General features: G+C 39.3%; 1 protein-coding gene across 2 annotated transcripts in view; it reads right to left on the reverse strand.

Moving 5' to 3' along the window:
• Nucleotides 1–5185: 5185 nt before the first annotated feature.
• adam19a (ADAM metallopeptidase domain 19a) overlaps nt 5186–20918 on the reverse strand; it is a 175903-nt gene continuing 160170 nt past the window's right edge. The window contains exons 20-24 of one of the 2 annotated variants that reach the window (XM_066719672.1): nt 15552–15654; nt 11709–11945; nt 11095–11270; nt 10011–10028; nt 5186–7641 (exon numbers count right to left, since the gene is read on the reverse strand). In XM_066719672.1, coding sequence (XP_066575769.1) covers nt 7590–7641; nt 10011–10028; nt 11095–11270; nt 11709–11945; nt 15552–15654 — 586 coding nt within the window. In that variant the 3' untranslated portion in view covers nt 5186–7589. The remainder of the gene's footprint in view (nt 7642–10010; nt 10029–11094; nt 11271–11708; nt 11946–15551; nt 15655–20918) is intronic. The other variant, XM_066719673.1, reaches the window with a different exon arrangement.

The following is a 20918-nucleotide window of genomic DNA, read 5'->3' on the forward strand; positions in this document are numbered from 1 at the left end:
TTTTGTTTCCCTTGTAACAATGTTTGTGTTAGAAAAGTATTCACTCCTGTTTTTAAAAGCACAGAAGTGGTGCCAAAAGGAACAGAGAAAGGGAATTTACTGACTAATTAATGTGTAAAGATTAAAAATATCAAAGGTAATACATAATATATATACAGTGTTTTCACCTTGGAAATAAATTGTCCTGTCCCAAATAACTCCCCTGAAGTTATAATAGTGTCTCTAAAACCTTAAACCAAGCCAGCTGTTAAAACAGACTATAAAACAGCTGTCTCAGAGTGGATTTTAATTTTATTTGAAATTACACACCTTTGTTCGTTGTTAATCAAATGCAAATCAGTATCATGTTAGCATTGAACCATATCAACATGAATTTCCATTATATCTCCTGAAAATTAAAGTTACATTTAAAAGAAAATGAGGTCAAGGGCTTCTGTAAAGTACCAAATTGTCAGTCATTTTGCTGACAATTACAAATTCTTCCCCACATAGTTCAGATATTGGTGCACATACCTCCCCCCCCCCCCCACCTTTAATTCTGAATGTAGATGATGAGAAATTCAGCTTTATATGGTCTGTGCTTTGGGCAATTGTGTCAACTGTTACAAAGGAAGAAAAGCATAATGGACTCAAATGCAAAACGTTTTGTTTTCCTTCAAGGTCCATTACAACTTGATGGAAGCAAGAAATAATTCACTTGTTTTTGCTTCAGTTAGATTTTTTTAAATTGTTCTTTTTAAAGAATGTAATGCAGCATTTGTCCCCAGTCAAGGAGAATTAGTTAGTCCCTATCCGAAGGACTGCATTGGTTTTGACTCCAAAAACTACTCATCAATGAAGATACAAATAATTGAATGCACTGAAATTAAATTGCAGGCTTCAATAAGCCCCAAGCCCACTGCAAAGCTGCTCTTCAGTCCCCAGAAATGCACTGCAGAGGTTTAAAGGGCAGGGTTCATGAGCGAAGGAGAGTAGCTTTATGTATTTAACCTTGGTTTGTTACATTGAAGGGCCAATTTCCAGAGGTTGCATGGGATGGGGGCGCCACAGCAGATAATGAACCACTGATGAATATTAAATTTGTCCCAAATTTTACCTTTTAATTTCCTATACATCTCTCTGTTATGGAACATTTATTAACTTTAATTGTTTTATTATTTTCCCCCAAATTACATGTGCAATTTGTAACAGAAATGTTTCAGAAAGTGTAAAAACATAGTAAAGGTTCAGAAAAGGGGAGGTTACTATGGGCAACTATGAATTTAAGGAGATATAATGGGAGATATGCATTAGGATTCATTTTAAAAGAACAGTCATGGGTATAGCTATTGTGTCCTCGATAATTCTTTGCTTCTGACACACAGACTATATTAGTTTTCTTTCGAGACACGCCTGTGCGGTGCATTACAAAATTACGCACTGCACAACTTACATTAGCCCCCCTCAAATGTGAGTCTAATCTTTCAAATCTTTAAAACCATTGATTTCAGAGTTTGATGCAATAAAGATCTATGAACAACAAAAATATATATAGAATATGCCATTTTTCACAAGATTCTGGCAATTCGTCAGGTAAGAAGTTAAAGGAAAACATTGTTTAAACCCTTTACAATAAAGATCTGTAAAGTTATTTGGATTTTTACAAAATTATCTTGAAAATAGTGTCCTGAAAAAGGGACGTTTCTTTTTTTGTTGAGTGTGTGTGATATATATATACACTCACCTAAAGGATTATTAGGAACACCTGTTCAATTTCTCATTAATGCAATCATCTAACCAACCAATCACATGGCAGTTGCTTCAATGCATTTAGGGGTGTGGTCCTGGTCAAGACAATCTCCTGAACTCCAAACTGAATGTCTGAATGGGAAAGAAAGGTGATTTAAGCAATTTTGAGCGTGGCATGGTTGTTGGTGCCAGACGGGCCGGTCTGAGTATTTCACAATCTGCTCAGTTACTGGGATTTTCACGCACAACCATTTCTAGGGTTTACAAAGAATGGTGTGAAAAGGGAAAAACATCCAGTATGCGGCAGTCCTGTGGGCGAAAATGCCTTGTTGATGCTAGAGGTCAGAGGAGAATGGGCCGACTGATTCAAGCTGATAGAAGAGCAACTTTGACTGAAATAACCACTCGTTACAACCGAGGTATGCAGCAAAGCATTTGTGAAGCCACAACACGTACAACCTTGAGGCGGATGGGCTACAACAGCAGAAGACCCCACTGGGTACCACTCATCTCCACTACAAATAGGAAAAAGAGGCTACAATTTGCACAAGCTCACCAAAATTGGACAGTTGAAGACTGGAAAAATGTTGCCTGGTCTGATGAGTCTTGATTTCTGTTGAGACATTCAGATGGTAGAGTCAGAATTTGGCGTAAACAGAATGAGAACATGGATCCATCATGCCTTGTTACCACTGTGCAGGCTGGTGGTGGTGGTGTAATGGTGTGGGGGATGTTTTCTTGGCACACTTTAGGCCCCTTAGTGCCAATTGGGCATCGTTTAAATGCCACGGCCTACCTGAGCATTGTTTCTGACCATGTCCATCCCTTTATGACCACCATGTACCCATCCTCTGATGGCTACATCCAGCAGGATAATGCACCATGTCACATAGGTCGAATCATTTCAAATTGGTTTCTTGACAATGACAATGAGTTCACTGTACTAAACTGGCCCCCACAGTCACCAGATCTCAACCCATTAGAGCATCTTTGGGATGTGGTGGAACGGGAGCTTCGTGCCCTGGATGTGCATCCCACAAATCTCCATCAACTGCAAGATGCTATCCTATCAATATGGATAGGCAGGGCCACCAATAATCTAATGTCTGTTAACTTGTGTCAATTTCAGAGAAGATATTTCTCGGCGTTGACAGATTTTATTTCTAAAATTATCAACAAAACAGTTTAATGCAACACACATTTATATTTAAGAAAACTAAATGATATTACACATTCTAGAGTTATGAATTTCTAATTGATTTCTCAAATGTCATGAATCATGAACTCCAAACTGTTAAACTTATCTGAACTTCGTCGCAGACAGGCCTCTCTGGTTTCGGGCTCAGATAACAGCACATGGCACGAGGTCCGTGTGGTTTGGAACAAAGGCAGTCCGGTTCGGCTTTGTCCAAGAACTTCCACTCAGTCGATGCACCTGGAAGTTGGGGTTTCGCGAATGTAGTCTTTTCCAAACAGATTTTCCACTGGTTTGAAGACTCCAAGGTTGTGCACAAAATCTTCTTGGGAAGCAGGGTCTCTCACCGTACTTATTTGAAGGCAAAGTCTTTGAGAAAAGCAGGGCCCTGTTTGGTTCCAAGGGTCAAGTTTCTTAAGACTCAAATAGCTATTTAAATGACTGACACTTTCGTATTCAGTCGACTTAGTCAATTGTCCAGCTGTAAAACTCCACTGATCAGGTGGGCACAGGCGGGCATGCGCAGTCTGTAAAGTTCTTTATTTAATAAAGTCCTTTAAAAGAATTCTTCATACGGCTCAATCTCCTTCTCCCAGTTTAACTCTTCTGTTGCTGGCTTGGTTCTGACTTGGTTGGTTTCTGGTTCCAGTTCGGGCAACAGAGCTACAGGTTGAGCTGTGGCAGTGAGTTTCTGGTTCAGGAGAGAGAGAGCGAGAGAGAGAGAGAGACCGTGCGCTGTTCTTTATACGCCTGTCAGATCAATAGGTGATTGGTTTTTGAGATTGGATTTTGGTTTCAGCCCCCAGTGTCCTATTGGAGGGGGGTTGATTTATGACTGATGTCAATCCATGCCATCTTTTGGAAATGCCGGTTGGACAGGTTCGTAGCTCTGTGTTGGGATTTGGGATTTCGGCTCTCGTCCATTTCAAAGAGTTTTTATTACCTACAGGCCCCCTTCCCCAGACATCTCACAGCAGGATTCCAAACTATTTGGCCTATTCTCGGTGCCATCCACCCAAGACTGTCACTTTTGATGTAAACCAGTTCCCAGCTGATGAGTTAAGGAAATCTGATAACTTTGGGGGTAGAGGTCTTCTTTAGATCAGTGCTTCAGCTCAGAGCTAAAATGCTCTTATCAAAATACACCCAACATAATGCTACATACATATATATATATGAGAGAGAGAGAGAGAGAGATCGATATATAGATATAGATATATAATATAGATATAGAAATGTGAGTTCCATATGAGTTTCAACAAACTGTCCTGTATCATAACCTGTGCTGAAAGCAATAAAAGTGCCAATGCTGCAGATTTGATAAGGTGCTGATAATGAAACGCATTCATTCACTGAAAACACCAGTGGTCCAATGACATCTCTACTTAATACTGTACAAGGATACAAATATTTAGCCTTCCTATCTCCACCGAAAAATCATTGATAGGGATATTTTAATGTGCCTGGTGAAACTGCTTTATTAGGATATGAAGTTTACAACAACTATTCAAATTGTGATTATCTTATTCAATCCATGCAGCACAAAGGAGCTGCAGGTCCTTTTTCCAATAGTTCTGTATTTAAAGCTGTTAAAATCTTAGAAGGGCTGGACCATCAGTGGATGGAGCACAGTGGAAAATCAGACATCACATGAAATGATTAAACTTCCTCTTACTGTGTATCAAAGCTTAACCAAACCTGTTACATACCTGGCTAACCTAAGTATCAACTGTAATTTTGCCAGAAGGTCAAGGTGTTTCCTGAGTTTACATTGTGAAACTGGCCCATCACTGTGAAACACATGTATATTAACATTACGGTCATAGTTAGGAACACTTGTAACATTCTCCAAAAGCTAGGAATTTCTGCATTAAAAAAAGATGCTTGGCAAGTGATAAATCAGTTTTATACATTAGGCTGACTACTCTGCATATTCTTTACAGATGAATTTCTAATAATCAGTGCTATCCAGTGCACCACACACACAAGCACTCACACATAATTAAAATTACTTGTTTTCATTTAGCAGTGTAATTTTAATTGTAGATACAACAGTCAAGTGGGCAGTGCTTGAGACATAAAAATCTAAACCAATATCACAAAAGCACCAATGTTTTTTCATTCCAAACCAGAAGGCCTGTTTGGGAACTGTACACATGATTTTAGAATCTCCACCTCCATTACAAGTATAGTGTGATGCAATATTACCCCAGAATAACAAAAATATCAGATTATTAGGCATAGCACAATGAAGGAGAAAACTTGCTTTATGTATTTTTTTATTATTCATTTTTAGAAAAGCCTGCTTTTTACAGGGTTTATGCAGCAGATTCAGGGCTTGACTTTAAATGCTATATGCAGGCATAAATAAATAGAAAGTCAATGTTTTTTTTTACTCTTTCCAAATGCAAGCTTAAATTGATTGATTACTAGTCAGCTCAATACCCATTTTTATTTCCATCCTAAACATGGAATGCTGCACATTGATTTATATATAGTAAAACCTCTCTCATCATCTCTGTTGTGTCACCAAATCAACCCAGTAGTTATTAATCTACATTGCTGAATGGTTCAGAATACAACTGTTTCCAAGGCACACATAAGTATAAAACAAATGACCAACTGAACCAATTTGAATCCCATCAGAATGTAAATTAACCATGCTATTCCAAGTGATCTTCCATGATATTCAATGAGACTATGAGAATCATAGCACATAATTATAGTCCATTATGTCTGTCCACAGCTGTCCCTGTCCCCATATCACAGGCTAATTTAACAGCATTGCAGAGATTATAGGAAGTGATTGTTTTTGTATTAGCATGCTTAGAAATTGTCATTCAGTCTCAGTTGGTTCTCTCTCTCTAATGTGTCTGAGAATGTAATATAACATTTATATTTCTTAATTGGCTAAACACCCATTGGAAAAGAGATAAGTAGAAAGTCTGTTGATCGTATTTCACATACCTAAAGTTTCCCGTAAAACATATAAAATACTGTTGCTTTCCAATAATGTAAATTTCACACAGAAATGAAGAAATAAAAGTACTTGAACTTAAAATACATGTGCTGGTACAGTGTCATTTAAATACATGTTAAAAATTAAGAGTACCTAATGACCCATTTTGCTCTTTAGATTGCGAAAACAAGGTATTATGATGGAAACAGAATATACGAATGCCTTGTGGAAAATTGAAAAAAAAAAAAAAAAAAAACTGAAATAATTACCAGCAGGCAAATGTCTGATGGGTGACAGGATTCCAAATATTAATAATAAATAAAACTAAACGTAATATATCAACATACACTGGTTTATAGTGAGTAATGCAGCTAAGATGAGTGAGCACAGCTAAACAGTGGTCTGACAAGTCGTATAAGTGAATTAAAAACATTGTGTGCTTCTGAAATTTGTTTAATACAGTATGAGGATAACTTATACTATAGGATGTGTCAGCTATGGTTCAAATGGCTAGTTATTTTTCTCAGATTTATATGGGTTTAAGTCTGCATTAACCATTGGATTTACACTCAATGCAATGTTCCTTAGTTTGCAAAGGTGCAGATTCAAGATTCAAGATTCAAGATTCAAGATTCAAGATTCAAGGTGCAGGTTCAAGTAGCATTGTGTAATGTTACACCTCCTGGAGTTATATTATCTTAAAGTCACATAATTCAATTTTATCATACTGAGTCTTAAAGTTTAAGTGGCAACTGTATTAGGGGCAGTACTCAGTTCACATGCAAGACAGTACAATTCAATGTCTGGACATCTTTTTGGAACTGGAAACGAAAACATTATGTACATAGTCAGTGTTACATTCACAGTGTTTCCACAGAAGAACTGTTAGATCAGTTATGAATTTTAGACTGTCTTAATAGAAAGGTCCTCTTAAAAGTATGGTCACTGAGTTTTTCCTTTGATTAATGCACTGAGGACAGCCATATTACATGTCAACCATTAATGCAGCTATGCAAATTAATCTCTGGTGCTTAAAAAAAACATATTTCCATTTCAGCATGGATGACAAGTCCAGGTTTCAAAGAAGCAAAAAACAAACAAGCAAACTAAAAACTCTGTTAAGGAACACAGGAAGCCAGTATTTGTAACGTTTTTGATATATGCACATTACTAAAAGGTATTTCTTAGAAACCCAAGATGTTAAGGACACCCACTCACTGTAAACCTGGATATGGCTTTATGTTATTCAAATATGAGGTTATGTAATGTAAACACAGGAGACAAATGGGATTTCACCAAACCATTTTAAACCTAGTACAGTAACAAATCGAGCATGAACAAAAAACTAAAAAAATAACAGCAACAGCAACAACTCTTTGGCACATGATGCATTCAACAAAAAACTAAAATACAAATGCTTGTAGTACACATGACTGGTGCACAGACCCATTTGAGACAGTGAATTTTGATGGCACAGCTATCCTCTTTACTGGGAGTCTCAGTTTGCTTTCTTCATTGCACAACCGCGTCATCTTATATGGAGAGAAGAGAGATTGCTGGCCTTCAAGTAGGGTCCCCCAGACATATTTTCAGCTCATACAGGTTCCCCTCTCAGCAGTGAACAGCTGGCAGCCCCTAGTGGCACTAGATGTGCTGTTTTATAGTGCAAATTGTCTGTTAGCAGTCCCAACAGATTTTCTCCAAGGGTCATTTTCGAAAAGGGGGCAAGGCTATGTTGGGTTTCACCCCTGGTACAGGTCTAAAAAAAGAAATTAAAAGAAAGAGAAATTAGTTATTTGCTGCCTGTCATAGTCCGTTGACCCAGAATACCAGCACATTGTTATTAACTCTGCAAGAATGTGTTGTGTGCATGTGCGTGTTAGTGCTGTCCTGCAATAGATTAACACCCTGATTTGCGCCCTGTGTCTGCCAAGTTTGGTTTTGATTCACCACGGCCTTCTACTGGTTGAAGTGTGAAAATAACATAAATTAAAACGTTTACAAATGAGAGGAGGCCATTCAACCTTGTTTGTCCATTAATAACTAAGTGATCCAAGGATACTATCCAGTCTATTTTTTTGTGTTCCCAAATTGTCAGCTTCAACCACATCGCTGGGGAGTTCCAGATTGTAACAACTCTCTGTGTGAAGAAGTGTCTCCTGTTTTCCATCTTGAATGCCTTGAAGCCCAATTTCCATTTGCGTCTGTGGGTATGTATGTCCCTGCTGATCTGGAAAAGCTTCTCTGGGTTGATGTGGTCGATGCCTTTCATGATTTTGAAGACTTGGATCAAGTCCCCACATAGTATTCTCTGTTCCTGGTGGAAAAGGTTCAGTTCCCTCAGCCTCTCCGAGTAGGACATTCCCTTCAGACCTGGAATAAGTCTGGTTGCTCTCCTCTGAACTGCCTCTAGAGCAGCGATATCTTTCTTGAAGTGTGGAGCCCAGAACTGTACACAGTATTACAGATGAGGTCTAACTAGCACATTGTACAGTCTTTTTAATTCTCCCCATATTATTTGGATGGGGAAAGTGAGGAGTCGTCAAGACTCCTAGGTCTTTCTCATTGGTTACTTCTTCCAGTTCTATTCCTCCCATAGTGTAATTATAATTACAACTTCTTCCACTCCCCTTCTGCCAGAGCACCCTCCTTTTCATCCCTGGCCCCTAAGTGGTGGAACGACCTTCCCATTGAAGTCAAGACAGCAGAGTCCCTGACCTCCTTCCGGCAATTATTCAAGACACATCTGTTCAGACTGTACTTGTAATCTAGTCATTATTATCCTGTAAAATCACACTGATTCAACGTAAGATTTTGACATACTCTTTGGTTTGCATCATATTGTTTATTTTGATTTCCCCTATGCCTCCTTTCCCTTAGCTTTTAACGATGCCTGCAATTACTAGCTTTTACGATCTATGATGTAGGACTTGTTTGTTTACTGTATATTTCCTTTACACTTGTGTAAATTGGAATTCGTAAATTGCATTATGCATTGAACTGTACTATATTTTTGCACTTTGTATTGCTCTTATGTTTTGAAAGTTGCCCTTGATAAGGGCATCTGCCAATAAATAAATAAATAAATAAATAAATAAATAAATAAATGTGTGTTTAGCGTTGAGGCCAATAAGCTCATCAGACCATAGAATCTTCCTCCACTTGGTCTCAGAGTCTCTCACATGCCTTCTGGCAAACTCTTGACAAAACTGGTTGTGAGTTTTTTTCAACAATGTCTTTTGTTTTGCTACTCTCCCATAAAGGCCTCTTTTGTGAAGCACCAGGGCTATTGTTGCAGTATGCACAGTGTCTCCCAGCTCAGCCATGGAAGACTAACTCCTAGAGTTGCCATAGGCCTCTTGGTGGCCTCCTTGACTTGTGCCCTTCTCACCCGGATACTCAGTTTTTGAGGACGACCTGATTTACGCAGATTCAGAGATGAGATGTGCCATATTCTTTCCATTTCTTAATGATGCACTTTACTGTGCTCCAGGGGATATTAAGTGCCTTGGAAATGTTCTTATATCCTACCCCTGATTGGTGCTTTTGAAGAACCTTATTCCAGATTTGCATTGAATGTTCCTTCGTATTCATTATATTTTTCACTTTGACATTGTGGACATTTTCTGTGTTGATCAGTGGCAAAAAACCCTGATTACATCCATTTTGATTTAAAGTTGTAACACAATCAAATGAAAAGTCCAAGGGCGTGAGGAGAGCCACTTTGAATGAAAGACATGTTAACAGCATCCTTCAGCGGATGTCAATAATTTGTGAAATCACTATGAAATCACTAGTGGATCAAACAAGGGTCTGTATATCTGAAAATGTACTTTTTTGTTTTGTTTTGTTTTGGAGTAAACACAAAATGTCAGGCAGCGTCCACAGTAGATTAGGGGACAAAAATCAGCATCCTGATATTTCTGAGAATATTTTAGACCATGCAAAGAATGGTGCTTTGAAATGTTTTTCCACATGGAAAGCAGATTAATATCAGCCCATAGTTTTGTTTAGAAAACCAGAGCCATAGTTTTGTTTAAACAATGCCTGTCTCACAAAGGGCATTCCATACGGTTAAAAATTATCTAAAAAACACAAAAAAGGGAACAAAAACTAAAATAGACTTACTTCTGAGGTGGGATGGGCCTAAAAAAGGAAGAAGAGAAGATATATTTTTAAATATCAGTACTGCTACTTCCCTACTACTACTATTACTATTATTTACCATATTGGCCCAAATAAAATGTGTTTTCTTTTAAAGAACTATGCTCCAAGTCACAAAAGTTGACAAAATTGTGTGTTTAGTTAAATAAGTGGCAGCAGCCCTCTTCTGAAAATTAATAAACCTGCCTGCAGTGATTATGTGGAAAAGATTGTATTGAAAAAGGGTCAAATATCAAAGGGATAAAACGTTATGACCCAGATCTTAAGATCATATCGGCCAAGTTAGATGATGGTGTGAGACAACACACAAGAAATCCTTTCATTAACCTAAAAGCAGTCCATTTGGGTGATATTACCATACAATACAAACCTAGATGTTTAGTTAACAAACAACTTTCTGAGCTTTACAAGGTCCGAAAATAAAATGGTATCACTTACACTTGCTTATAGTTAATATAGAAACATTATTATGTTTGCTAAAGTTGTCTTATCTGTTTGAAATGATAGGGTACATTTTTCATATTTTGTCTTTGTTGATATTGAAGGTAATCTTAAATTTGAGGCTGTTTTATATTCATGCCAATACAGTAATTTATAGAGTTTATTATGACAACCCCCAATCTCACCTCTCCAAGTACAACCAATCAGATACATAAGAACATAAGAAAGTTTACAAACGAGAGGCGGCCATTCAACCCATCGTGCTCGTTTGGTGTCCATTTATAACTGAGTGATCCAAGGATCCCATTCAGTCTATTTTAAAATGTTCCCAAGCTTTCAGCATCTACCACATTGCTGGGGAGTTTGTTCCAGATACACTCTCACGTACATAACATAACACCACACAACCACACAATGGCGAACTGCAATCAGAATATGGTTAGCTTCGAGGCATACTTTAAAAAAATATGAGGTATGAGGGGGGACTTAGAAGAGTTAGACTGTGGCACACTGGATACAGATTCAGTTGAAAATGGATGGATATATTAAAAAATACACTACTAGATGCTCAGGAGAAATGTGTATTCAATCTGTGTTCATGACTCACTTCAGAGGTTTGGCTGGCAGAATGGCAGCCACTTTCCCCATAGATTTTGCAGGCGGCATCATCACTAACAGTCCATTGGATGGTTTGGGCAGAGCCACCCGGGCAGGGGAGGGGTTCAGAGGCAGAGGTCTTTGGGGGGGAGATGATGACAGTCTTGGCTGTAACTCTGACACCAGCTGAAAATTGCAGAGAATATAAAGTTATAAACAGTTATAACCTCCTAGTAATAGAAACATCTTGTAAGTAAGTAGAAGAATGGTTTCCAACAAATAAGCTTCCTAAATCCCCTAGGAAGTGAGGTAATATCAGTTTCTTAACTGGTAAATTACAAAGCATTGCTGAAAGTTTCATTTTGTTTCACAACAGAAAACAACTGTGTGCTCCATTACACCACCTCCAGATTGAGTATTTAAAACTAGGGGCAAGAACATAAGAGCAAAAAGAGAAACCACATAAATCAAAATAACATAGATAAACGTACTTCCATAGAAGAGAAGGTTGTTTTAAAAAAAAAAAAAAAATCAAGAAAGAACTTCAAGCTAATGTGGACCCCTGGATACCACCCTTGGGTATCTTGCTGCAATATAATATCAAAATGCTTTTTTGGGACTTACCAAGGGTGTTCTTGCAGGGTTGATAGGTAGTGGCTTCTTTGGAGGTATTAGTTTATGTGCATGGCCTGGAGACTTGGGTGGCATGGCAGGAGATTTGACTATGGATAGGACTGGCCTGGACCCTTTGACATTGGGGGAGGAAGCAGGGCGCATGGGGCGCACAATATTGACAGGTTGAGAGCCAGTTGGGCCAGGAGGTGGTCGCAGGGGCAGGGCCTCCTTACCGGTGTGAGGGAGCTGCAAAAACAAAGAGTAGGTGGATGATTTCAATTATATTTACTATTGAGATTTTAATATGTATTTTGCTGTCTGGCTATATCTTTATCATTTATTATTGCATTATTTATTTTGATCCTATACTTAACTTAAAACCCCTACTGTTTAAAATAATTAAAAGTCTCTGATTTATGAAATTATTAGTTCAAATAAGTAATTGAGAGCTCGGTTGGAACAAAAACCAGCAGGGTAGGGGGTCCCCCAGGACCGGTTTGGGAACCACTGCTCTAAGGGGACAAGTGGAATAAAAACAAGAATACCATAATAAACCTTCACACATTATTTGTTTCATATACTTATGGGAATAGAGCATCCAATGAGGTAATCAAGAGCAGGAATAACACATGTTGATCAGGATCAAGTTAAGAAAGACAATACTAAATATTTATGAGATGTAATCGACAAGTCAAAATTTGACCAGCCGACCATAAAAAAGGGATAACAATGTGTAATACTGAAAACTCAAATCTACATGCACAGTACAGATAAAATGAAACCAGTTAAATTAATAATACCAATACTAATGCATATCCAATATCCAAAGAACACTGGCCAAAATGGTTTAATAGAAGTATGCAAAAAAATATCAAGAGAAAGAAAATGTTGTATGGCGCATACAAAAGGGATAGAGACTAAACAAAATACAAAGAATATGTTGGAACTGCAAATACATTTAAAGAAAGTGATCAGGAAAGCAAAGAGGGAAATAGAAAGAAACATAACTCTTGGAGCTAAAACAAATGCAAAGAGCTTTTTTCAATACTACAACAAGAGGTCAATAAAGGAGGAAGTGAAACAGATAAAGGGCAAAAATTGAAGTATCCTGGAAAACGAAGAAGTGGCAAATCTTCTAAATGAGTATTTCACAGAGGTTTTTACAAAAGAAAAGACAGATAACATGCCACAGGTTAACAACCAGTCCAGTCAAATCCTAGAGAGATCAGGATAAATGAGGAGGAGGTACTAAAGGAACTAGCAGAATTAAAAACAATCAAATATTTCCAACAGTGCTTAAAGAAATGAGGCTAACTCAAATATTCCAAATGACACATCAGGGGGATGTGCCAACTGACTGGAAGACTGCAAATGTTATTTATACACATCCACAAGAAAGGGGACAAAACTGAGCCAGGAAATTATATACCAATCAGTCTCACCACCATTACTCGTAAATGTTTAAGAAAATGACGAGACAGAAAATAGAGGAGCATCTTAATGAAAACCATATTCTTGGAGATAGTCAAAATGGGTTTAGATGAGGCAGATCATGTCTCACTAATTTAATAGAATTTATTGAACATGCAACTGCAGCTGTAGAACATATGAAAGCATATGATATGATATACTTAGATATTCAAAAGGATTTTGATAAGGTATTCAGGGTAATGTAATAGATGGATTATGAACTTGTTGATGTATAGGAAACAGGGTGTCGATTAGAGGAGTCACTTCTAACTGAAGTAAAGTTGTTAGTGGAGTTACACAGGGATCAGTACTAGGGCCCTTGCTTTTTCTAATCTATATTAATGATCTGGACTCTGGGATAGTTAGCAAACTTGTCAAATACTAAAATAGGTGGCTCAGCAGATACAATCTTGGCAGCACAGGCTATTCAAAGGGACTTAGATAATATTCAGTTCTGGGCCGATACCTGGCAGATGAAATTCAATGTTGACAAGCGCAAGGTATGAAGGTAACAAAAATGTCCACTATAATTACACTATGGGAGGAATAGAACTAGAGGAAGTAACGCATGAGAAAGACCTAGGAGTCAACGTGGACTCCTCACTTTCTCCATCCAAACAATGTGGGGAAGCAATAAAAAAGGCAAACTGAATATTAGGGTATATTGTCAAAAGTGTAGAATTAAAAACAAGGGAAGTAATGTTAAGACTGGAATACTGTGTACAGTTCTGGGCTCCACACATCAAGAAAGATATTGCTGCTCTAGAGGCAGTTCAGAGGAAACCAACCAGACTTATTCCAGGTCTGAAGGGAATGTCCTACTCGGAGAGACTGAGGGAACTGAACCTTTTCACCCTGGAACAGAGGAGACTACGTGGGGACTTGATTCAAGTCTTCAAAATCATGAAAGGCATCGACCACATCAAACCAGGGGAGCTTTTCCAGATCAGCAGGGACACATGCACCCGGGGACACAAATGGAAATTGGGCTTCAAGGCATTCAAAACGGAAACACTTCTTCACACAGAGTTGTCACCATCTGGAACAAACTCCCCAGCAATATGGTAGAAGAAGAGTGGATAGGATCCTTGGATCACTCAGTTATTAATAGACACCAAACGAGCACGATAGGTTGAATGGCCTCCTCTTGTTTGTAAACTTTCTTATGTTCTTAATTAGTTTAGACAATAAAATAAATGTATAGACATGAAGAATACAATAGATTAAAAAAAATGTTTCATATCAATTTTTTAATTAAGTCCTTTTTTGGAGACATAGTATCTATTTAATAAATCCAAAATGTTTCTCAGCATATCAAACATTTTTAAATATCACCTCCTCTTCGATATCTTGAGACATTCAATACCTATATATTTTAAAGATGTAATAGTATCAAACGTATATCAAACTCCAGCCTGGAAACTAGCACCGAAGTCCCATTTAACGTACTATATTATTTTATAAATATATATACTGCATGTGTGCGTGTGTAGACCAACACATTTCAGATTGTAAATCTTAATATTGATAAAAAATGCATATGATGATATCCCATATTGTGACTTAATATACTTAATGTTCTTAGATTTTGGGAGAATTGTATAACAGCAGATTGTAGCAGAGCTGAAGATACTGTATTAATTCCATTCCCCCATTGAATCAGCTGCAAAGGGTTATAAGTACTTTCAAAGACAAAATAAAAGGAATTGGGCAATATTAATAAGCTGTTATATAAATCCATAGCATACACCTGTAAGCATACCTTATATCATGTGTAATTGGTTTGTTTTAGCAGAAGATCATTGTTTTCACTCCCAGCATACATTTTGTGGCAACTGTAGCTCTCCTTTTCAGCTATGTGATTGCACTGATGCCTCCTGAAACCTCAACTGTGAATGGGGTCTCTGGAAAGGACAAATTTTGAAGCCACACTATTGTGTAAACAGGGTCTAGGTTTCAGGCTTAGAACTCAGTGGAAGTTCATGAGGCATTACATTAATTCATTAAGAACTTGTACCCACTATTGTAAAGTGTTACTCCTACTTATTTATTAATTTCTGTTCACAAATTAACTTTACATCAGGGGAATGGAACCTTAACCTTGCTGTGCTTTCTACATTTGTTAGAAAAGAGTAATACATACATTAATAAAGAGTAATAAATCTAAACAAATTACAACACACACAAAATATGTCTGCATAAACATTAATTTATTCTACAGCAGTCATGCAATATACCTGTCGACTTCAGCTGTGCAACTTTCTGTCCTAGTAAATAATCATAGATTTTGCTGTAGATGCATTCACTAATTATTTTTTGTCTCCTTTGGTAATTCCAATCCAATCTCCTCCTGAGAAATTGGATGTTCATGGATTGGCTCACCTTCGTTGTGTTGTTGGTTTTGTTAGATGCTCCAACCACCTTCAGATGGAATCCAGGGTTCATATGCCCATTTTTCACTTTATGATCAGTCACTTCCTTCTTCCTATAAATGAAAACAGATGAGCAATTTTATATAACTGCTAATTGAGGGCAGACAGGGAAATTATGTTATCTGAGGGAACTGAACCTTTTCACCCTGGAACAGAGGAGACTATGTGGGAACTTGATCCAAGTCTTCAAAATTATGAAGGGCATCAACCACATAAAACCAGAGGAGCTTTTCCAGATCAGCAGGGACACACGCACCCAGGGACACAAATGGAAATTGGGATTCAAGGCATTCAAAATGGAAAACAGGAGACACTTCTTCACACAGAGAGTAGTCACAATCTGGAACAAACTCCCCAGCAATGTGGTAGAAGCTGAAAGTTTGGGAACATTTAAAAATAGACTGGATAGGCTCCTTGGATCACTCAGTTATTAATGGACACCAAACGAGCACGATGGGTCAGATGGCCTCCTCTCATTTGTAAACTTTCTTATGTTCTTATGTTATTCAATGATCGCCCTATAGCTCTGCAGGCCAGAGTAACTACCAAACACACTGTTCTCAAATTGATGCTGCAAGCAGAGGGTCCATATACAGGAGGAATCAAAACTCTGTGCAAGACATGCTTGACACCCTGGTAAAGCAGTTCTCCAAAGAGGAAACAAAAGATCTGGTCCTAGCAACTGCCACTGATCACCACTACAATGGAGATGTTCAGAAAGCAAGAGTGGCTAAAGGTGCAAGCTGCTAGCCAGCTCAGAGAAATAGATCTGCCAGCCCCTACAGAAGGACCTGATGATGAGGAGGGCTCAGATCCAAATTCAAAGAAGCATATAGTCCAGGTTGATCAGCTCCTTGGGAACAGTGGAGCCACAGCTGAGCCTCAATCCAGCATTGAAACTGAGAGTTAACTGTCACAGCCTGTCATTGAAAGAAGTGACATGCCTTTGCAGTGGTGGCAGAACAATTAAGTGAGATTCAAAACACTTGCACCTCTAGCAAAGAAGTTCCTGTGTCCCCCACCCTCCTCTGTCCCCAGGTAAGGAGTATTCATTGAAGTGGGCATATGTTATGGCACCAGGAGAAGCAGACTTGCAGGGGACCATTTAAAATCTAAAGCTCCTTAACTGGAATATTGAAACATAGAACTGATAAGCACTATGTGCTTAAAGATCTTTTAAACTAGGGACCAGGGGGGCAGGGAATTCTGACTATGGGAGATTTTCTACTAATGAAAGAAAACAGATATTCAGAAAGATGTTGCATTGTACAATGTAATCAGGACTGCCTGTAGCAAGGACTTCATTGTTATAATAGGGGGATTTCAATTTCCCAAACATAGACTGGGAAAGCCCAGTTGGGACTACAGAATAAGAAATATAAATTGTTGAGATGGCAAACAACTGCTTTCTAACTCAATTTGTCAGGGAACCAACTAGAGAAAGCGCATGCATTGATTTGATATTTTCAAATGAACAGAGTCAGAGGGACACTAGAGAACTAATGGCAAACTGCGATCACAATATGTTTAGCTTTGAGGCATACTTTCAAAAATCAAGGACCAAGTCTAAAACAATGGTCTACAACATTAGAAAAGCAAACCTTTAAAGTATGAGGCAGTACTTAGAAGAGTTTCCAAAATATACTGCTAGAGACTCAGAAATAACTGTACCAAAACTTAGCAATTTGAGGACCAAAAAGCATTGGCCAAAATGGTTTAATAGAATTATGCAAGACAATATCAAGAGAAAAAAATGTTGTTCTAAGTTATTAATGGACACCTCTCATTTGTAAACTTTCCTATGTTTCTCATCTTGCACTTTTGACATGTTACACTTCCATCCATGTTGAATTTCTATGCAGAACTTGTTCAGTCAGTTTTTTCATTCACTCATTAATTTCTCAGAGTGTTATTATTTTGTCATTTATTCATTATTTTATACTATTTAAGAACATAAGAAATTGTACAAATGAGAGGAGGCCATTTGCCCCATCATACTCATTTGGTGTCCATTAATATAACTAAGTGATCCAAGGATACTATCCAGCATATTTTTAAATGTTCCCAAATTTTCACCTTCAACTACAGCGCTGGGGAGTTTGTTCCAGATTGTGACAACTCTCTGTGTGAATATTGAATTACTGTAAATTGATAATAAAGTTCAAACTGATTAAATTTTACATTGAGTGCTATATCTTTATACAATGTATTGATTTCATTGATAAAAAATATATATATAAAAAACAAAAACATCTGCCGATTAGTCTGAAATTGGCATTTACCCCCAACCTAATAAATGTGATCAGTATCGGTTTTGAAAATCTATCGGTCGACCTCTAATTTATCTGTTTATTTTTGCCCACAATGGGTGTGCTATAGTATTCCAATCGCTTTCTTACAATCACCACAATTAACACGTCATAAACCAATATAGTATAAAACATAAGGTTTTATGTAATCTAACTGGATAAAACGATAGGTTGCATATGCAACCCCTGTTATTTGAAAAAGGAAGCACTGCCCAAGGGGGAAGGGGTTTCTACGCACTTCCGATCGAAACATCACTCTGTCAAAGCTGCCATTGGCCCCTGCACTCGTCATTCAGAACAGGTCCCTTCCCACTTCCTGTTCTATAAAACGTGACGTCAGCGCAGGTTCGTCCTCTTTTGCTGGGAGCCAGGACTCCCACGCGACCTTGCAACCCTTGGGCAGTGCTTCCTTTTTCAGATAACCAGGGTTGCATACGCAACCTATCGTTATCTTTCAAGTTGGAAGCACTTGCCCACCTGAGCCATCCAGGAGCAAGGACGGTAGTCACGCTCTACCGGGAACTGTCTGCAATCAGCATATACAAAGCGGGGCTACAGAAGTTAACTCTTGCGCCCTCTGCTTACAACAGCAAGATCTACTAGTGCAGCTAGGAGCGAGGCCGTAATCTACTTGCACAATGTCTGGCGCAGGCAATCAAGCACTTGTGCGGCCTCCGCGCAATATCATGGCAGTGGACCCCTGACCCAATAGAAGCGAGGCCACAGACCCAATGAGACAAATACAATATAATACATAGCTGGCTAGTCAACAGAGTAGCCGAGCTGAACAATATACAATATATACATATCGCGTGACAGCAAGAACTTCATGGTGTCAGCGTGCAGCACAAGAGCATCCAACTAAACAGTACAGAGTGGAAGAGCTTCATTGTGCTGACAATTTAGATTTCGTACAAACGAACTATATACACCACAGGGCGCACAAACTAACTCATGCGCCGCCCATGGAACACAGGAGCAGTTGACGCCTGCTGGTTAGACCGGCTAACAGAGCTCTACTGTGTTAAGAAAGGAACTATATACACAGCGAGGCAGCGAAACTCAAGCGCCATCAGCTGGGAACAGCGGCAGTGAACTCCATTCTACAATTTTAGAACGGAGCCACAGTCTTGCTGTTTAACACATAATACATATATACACATATATACATCACAGGGTGCAAGAGCTGGCTCATGCGCCACATGTGGAACACAGGAGCAGTTGACACCTGTCGAATAGCGCAGCTAACGCAAGGGCAACTACAGCTCTTACTGTGTGAATAAATTAACTATGTACACAGCGGGGCACTGGAGAACTCAAGTGCCCTCCGCTGAAGGACAAGATCAGTGGTCCCCTGCTATATGGCGTAATACAGCCAGAGCGGGCCACAGACCTGCTGACCAATATACAGAGCAGGGTACAGGCCAAACGCATGCACCACCGCAACACAATTATAATGAACGAACTACACTCACCTAAAGGATTATTAGGAACACCATACTAATACTGTGTTTGACCCCCTTTCGCCTTCAGAACTGCCTTAATTCTATGTGGCATTGATTCAACAAGGTGCTGAAAGCATTCTTTAGAAATGTTGGCCCATATTGATAGGATAGCATCTTGCAGTTGATGGAGATTTGTGGGATGCACATCCAGGGCACGAAGCTCCCGTTCCACCACATCCCAAAGATGCTCTATTGGGTTGAGATCTGGTGACTGTGGGGGCCAGTTTAGTACAGTGAACTCATTGTCATTTTCAAGAAACCAATTTGAAATGATTCGACCTTTGTGACATGGTGCATTATCCTGCTGGAAGTAGCCATCAGAGGATGGGTACATGGTGGTCATAAAGGGATGGACATGGTCAGAAACAATGCTCAGGTATGCCGTGGCATTTAAACGATGCCCAATTGGCACTAAGGGGCCTAAAGTGTGCCAAGAAAACATCCCCCACACCATTACACCACCACCACCAGCCTGCACAGTGGTAACAAGGCATGATGGATCCATGTTCTCATTCTGTTTACGCCAAATTCTGACTACCATCTGAATGTCTCAACAGAAATCGAGACTCATCAGACCAGGCAACATTTTTCCAGTCTTCAACTGTCCAATTTTGGTGAGCTTGTGCAAATTGTAGCCTCTTTTTCCTATTTGTAGTGGAGATGAGTGGTACCCGGTGGGGTCTTCTGCTGTTGTAGCCCATCCGCCTCAAGGTTGTACGTGTTGTGGCTTCACAAATGCTTTGCTGCATACCTCGGTTGTAACGAGTGATTATTTCAGTCAAAGTTGCTCTTCTATCAGCTTGAATCAGTCGGCCCATTCTCCTCTGACCTCTAGCATCAACAAGGCATTTTCGCCCACAGGACTGCCGCATACTGGATGTTTTTCCCTTTTCACACCATTCTTTGTAAACCCTAGAAATGGTTGTGCGTGAAAATCCCAGTAACTGAGCAGATTGTGAAATACTCAGACCGGCCCGTCTGGCACCAACAACCATGCCACGCTCAAAATTGCTTAAATCACCTTTCTTTCCCATTCAGACATTCAGTTTGGAGTTCAGGAGATTGTCTTGACCAGGACCACACCCCTAAATGCATTGAAGCAACTGCCATGTGATTGGTTGGTTAGATAATTGCATTAATGAGAAATTGAACAGGTGTTCCTAATAATCCTTTAGGTGAGTGTATATACAGGGCGGCCTCGTAAGGCAACATGCCTGTAGGCCGCATGACAAGCCCTCTGGAGACTGCCCAGAATTCCCCGTCCTGTCCCATGGGAGCAGGAGGGGCGTCCATGCTCAATGGAGGGGGGGGGGGCGCCTTTTGCGCTGCTTGCGCTGCTTGCGCTGCCTGGCTGGTGCGGGGGCGACAGCCGGCGCAGCAGCAGGAATAGGTGGGGACGCCGGCAAAGGAGGCGTGGCTGTCCCCAGCACTACCATCCTGGAGGAAGAGACAGAGGGGCTCGGGGAGAGGCAGAGATCCAGCGCCCCTGAGGCCCCCCCGTCA

This window comes from Amia ocellicauda, chromosome 13 (genome assembly GCF_036373705.1).
Source record: "Amia ocellicauda isolate fAmiCal2 chromosome 13, fAmiCal2.hap1, whole genome shotgun sequence".
NCBI lineage: Eukaryota > Metazoa > Chordata > Actinopteri > Amiiformes > Amiidae > Amia > Amia ocellicauda.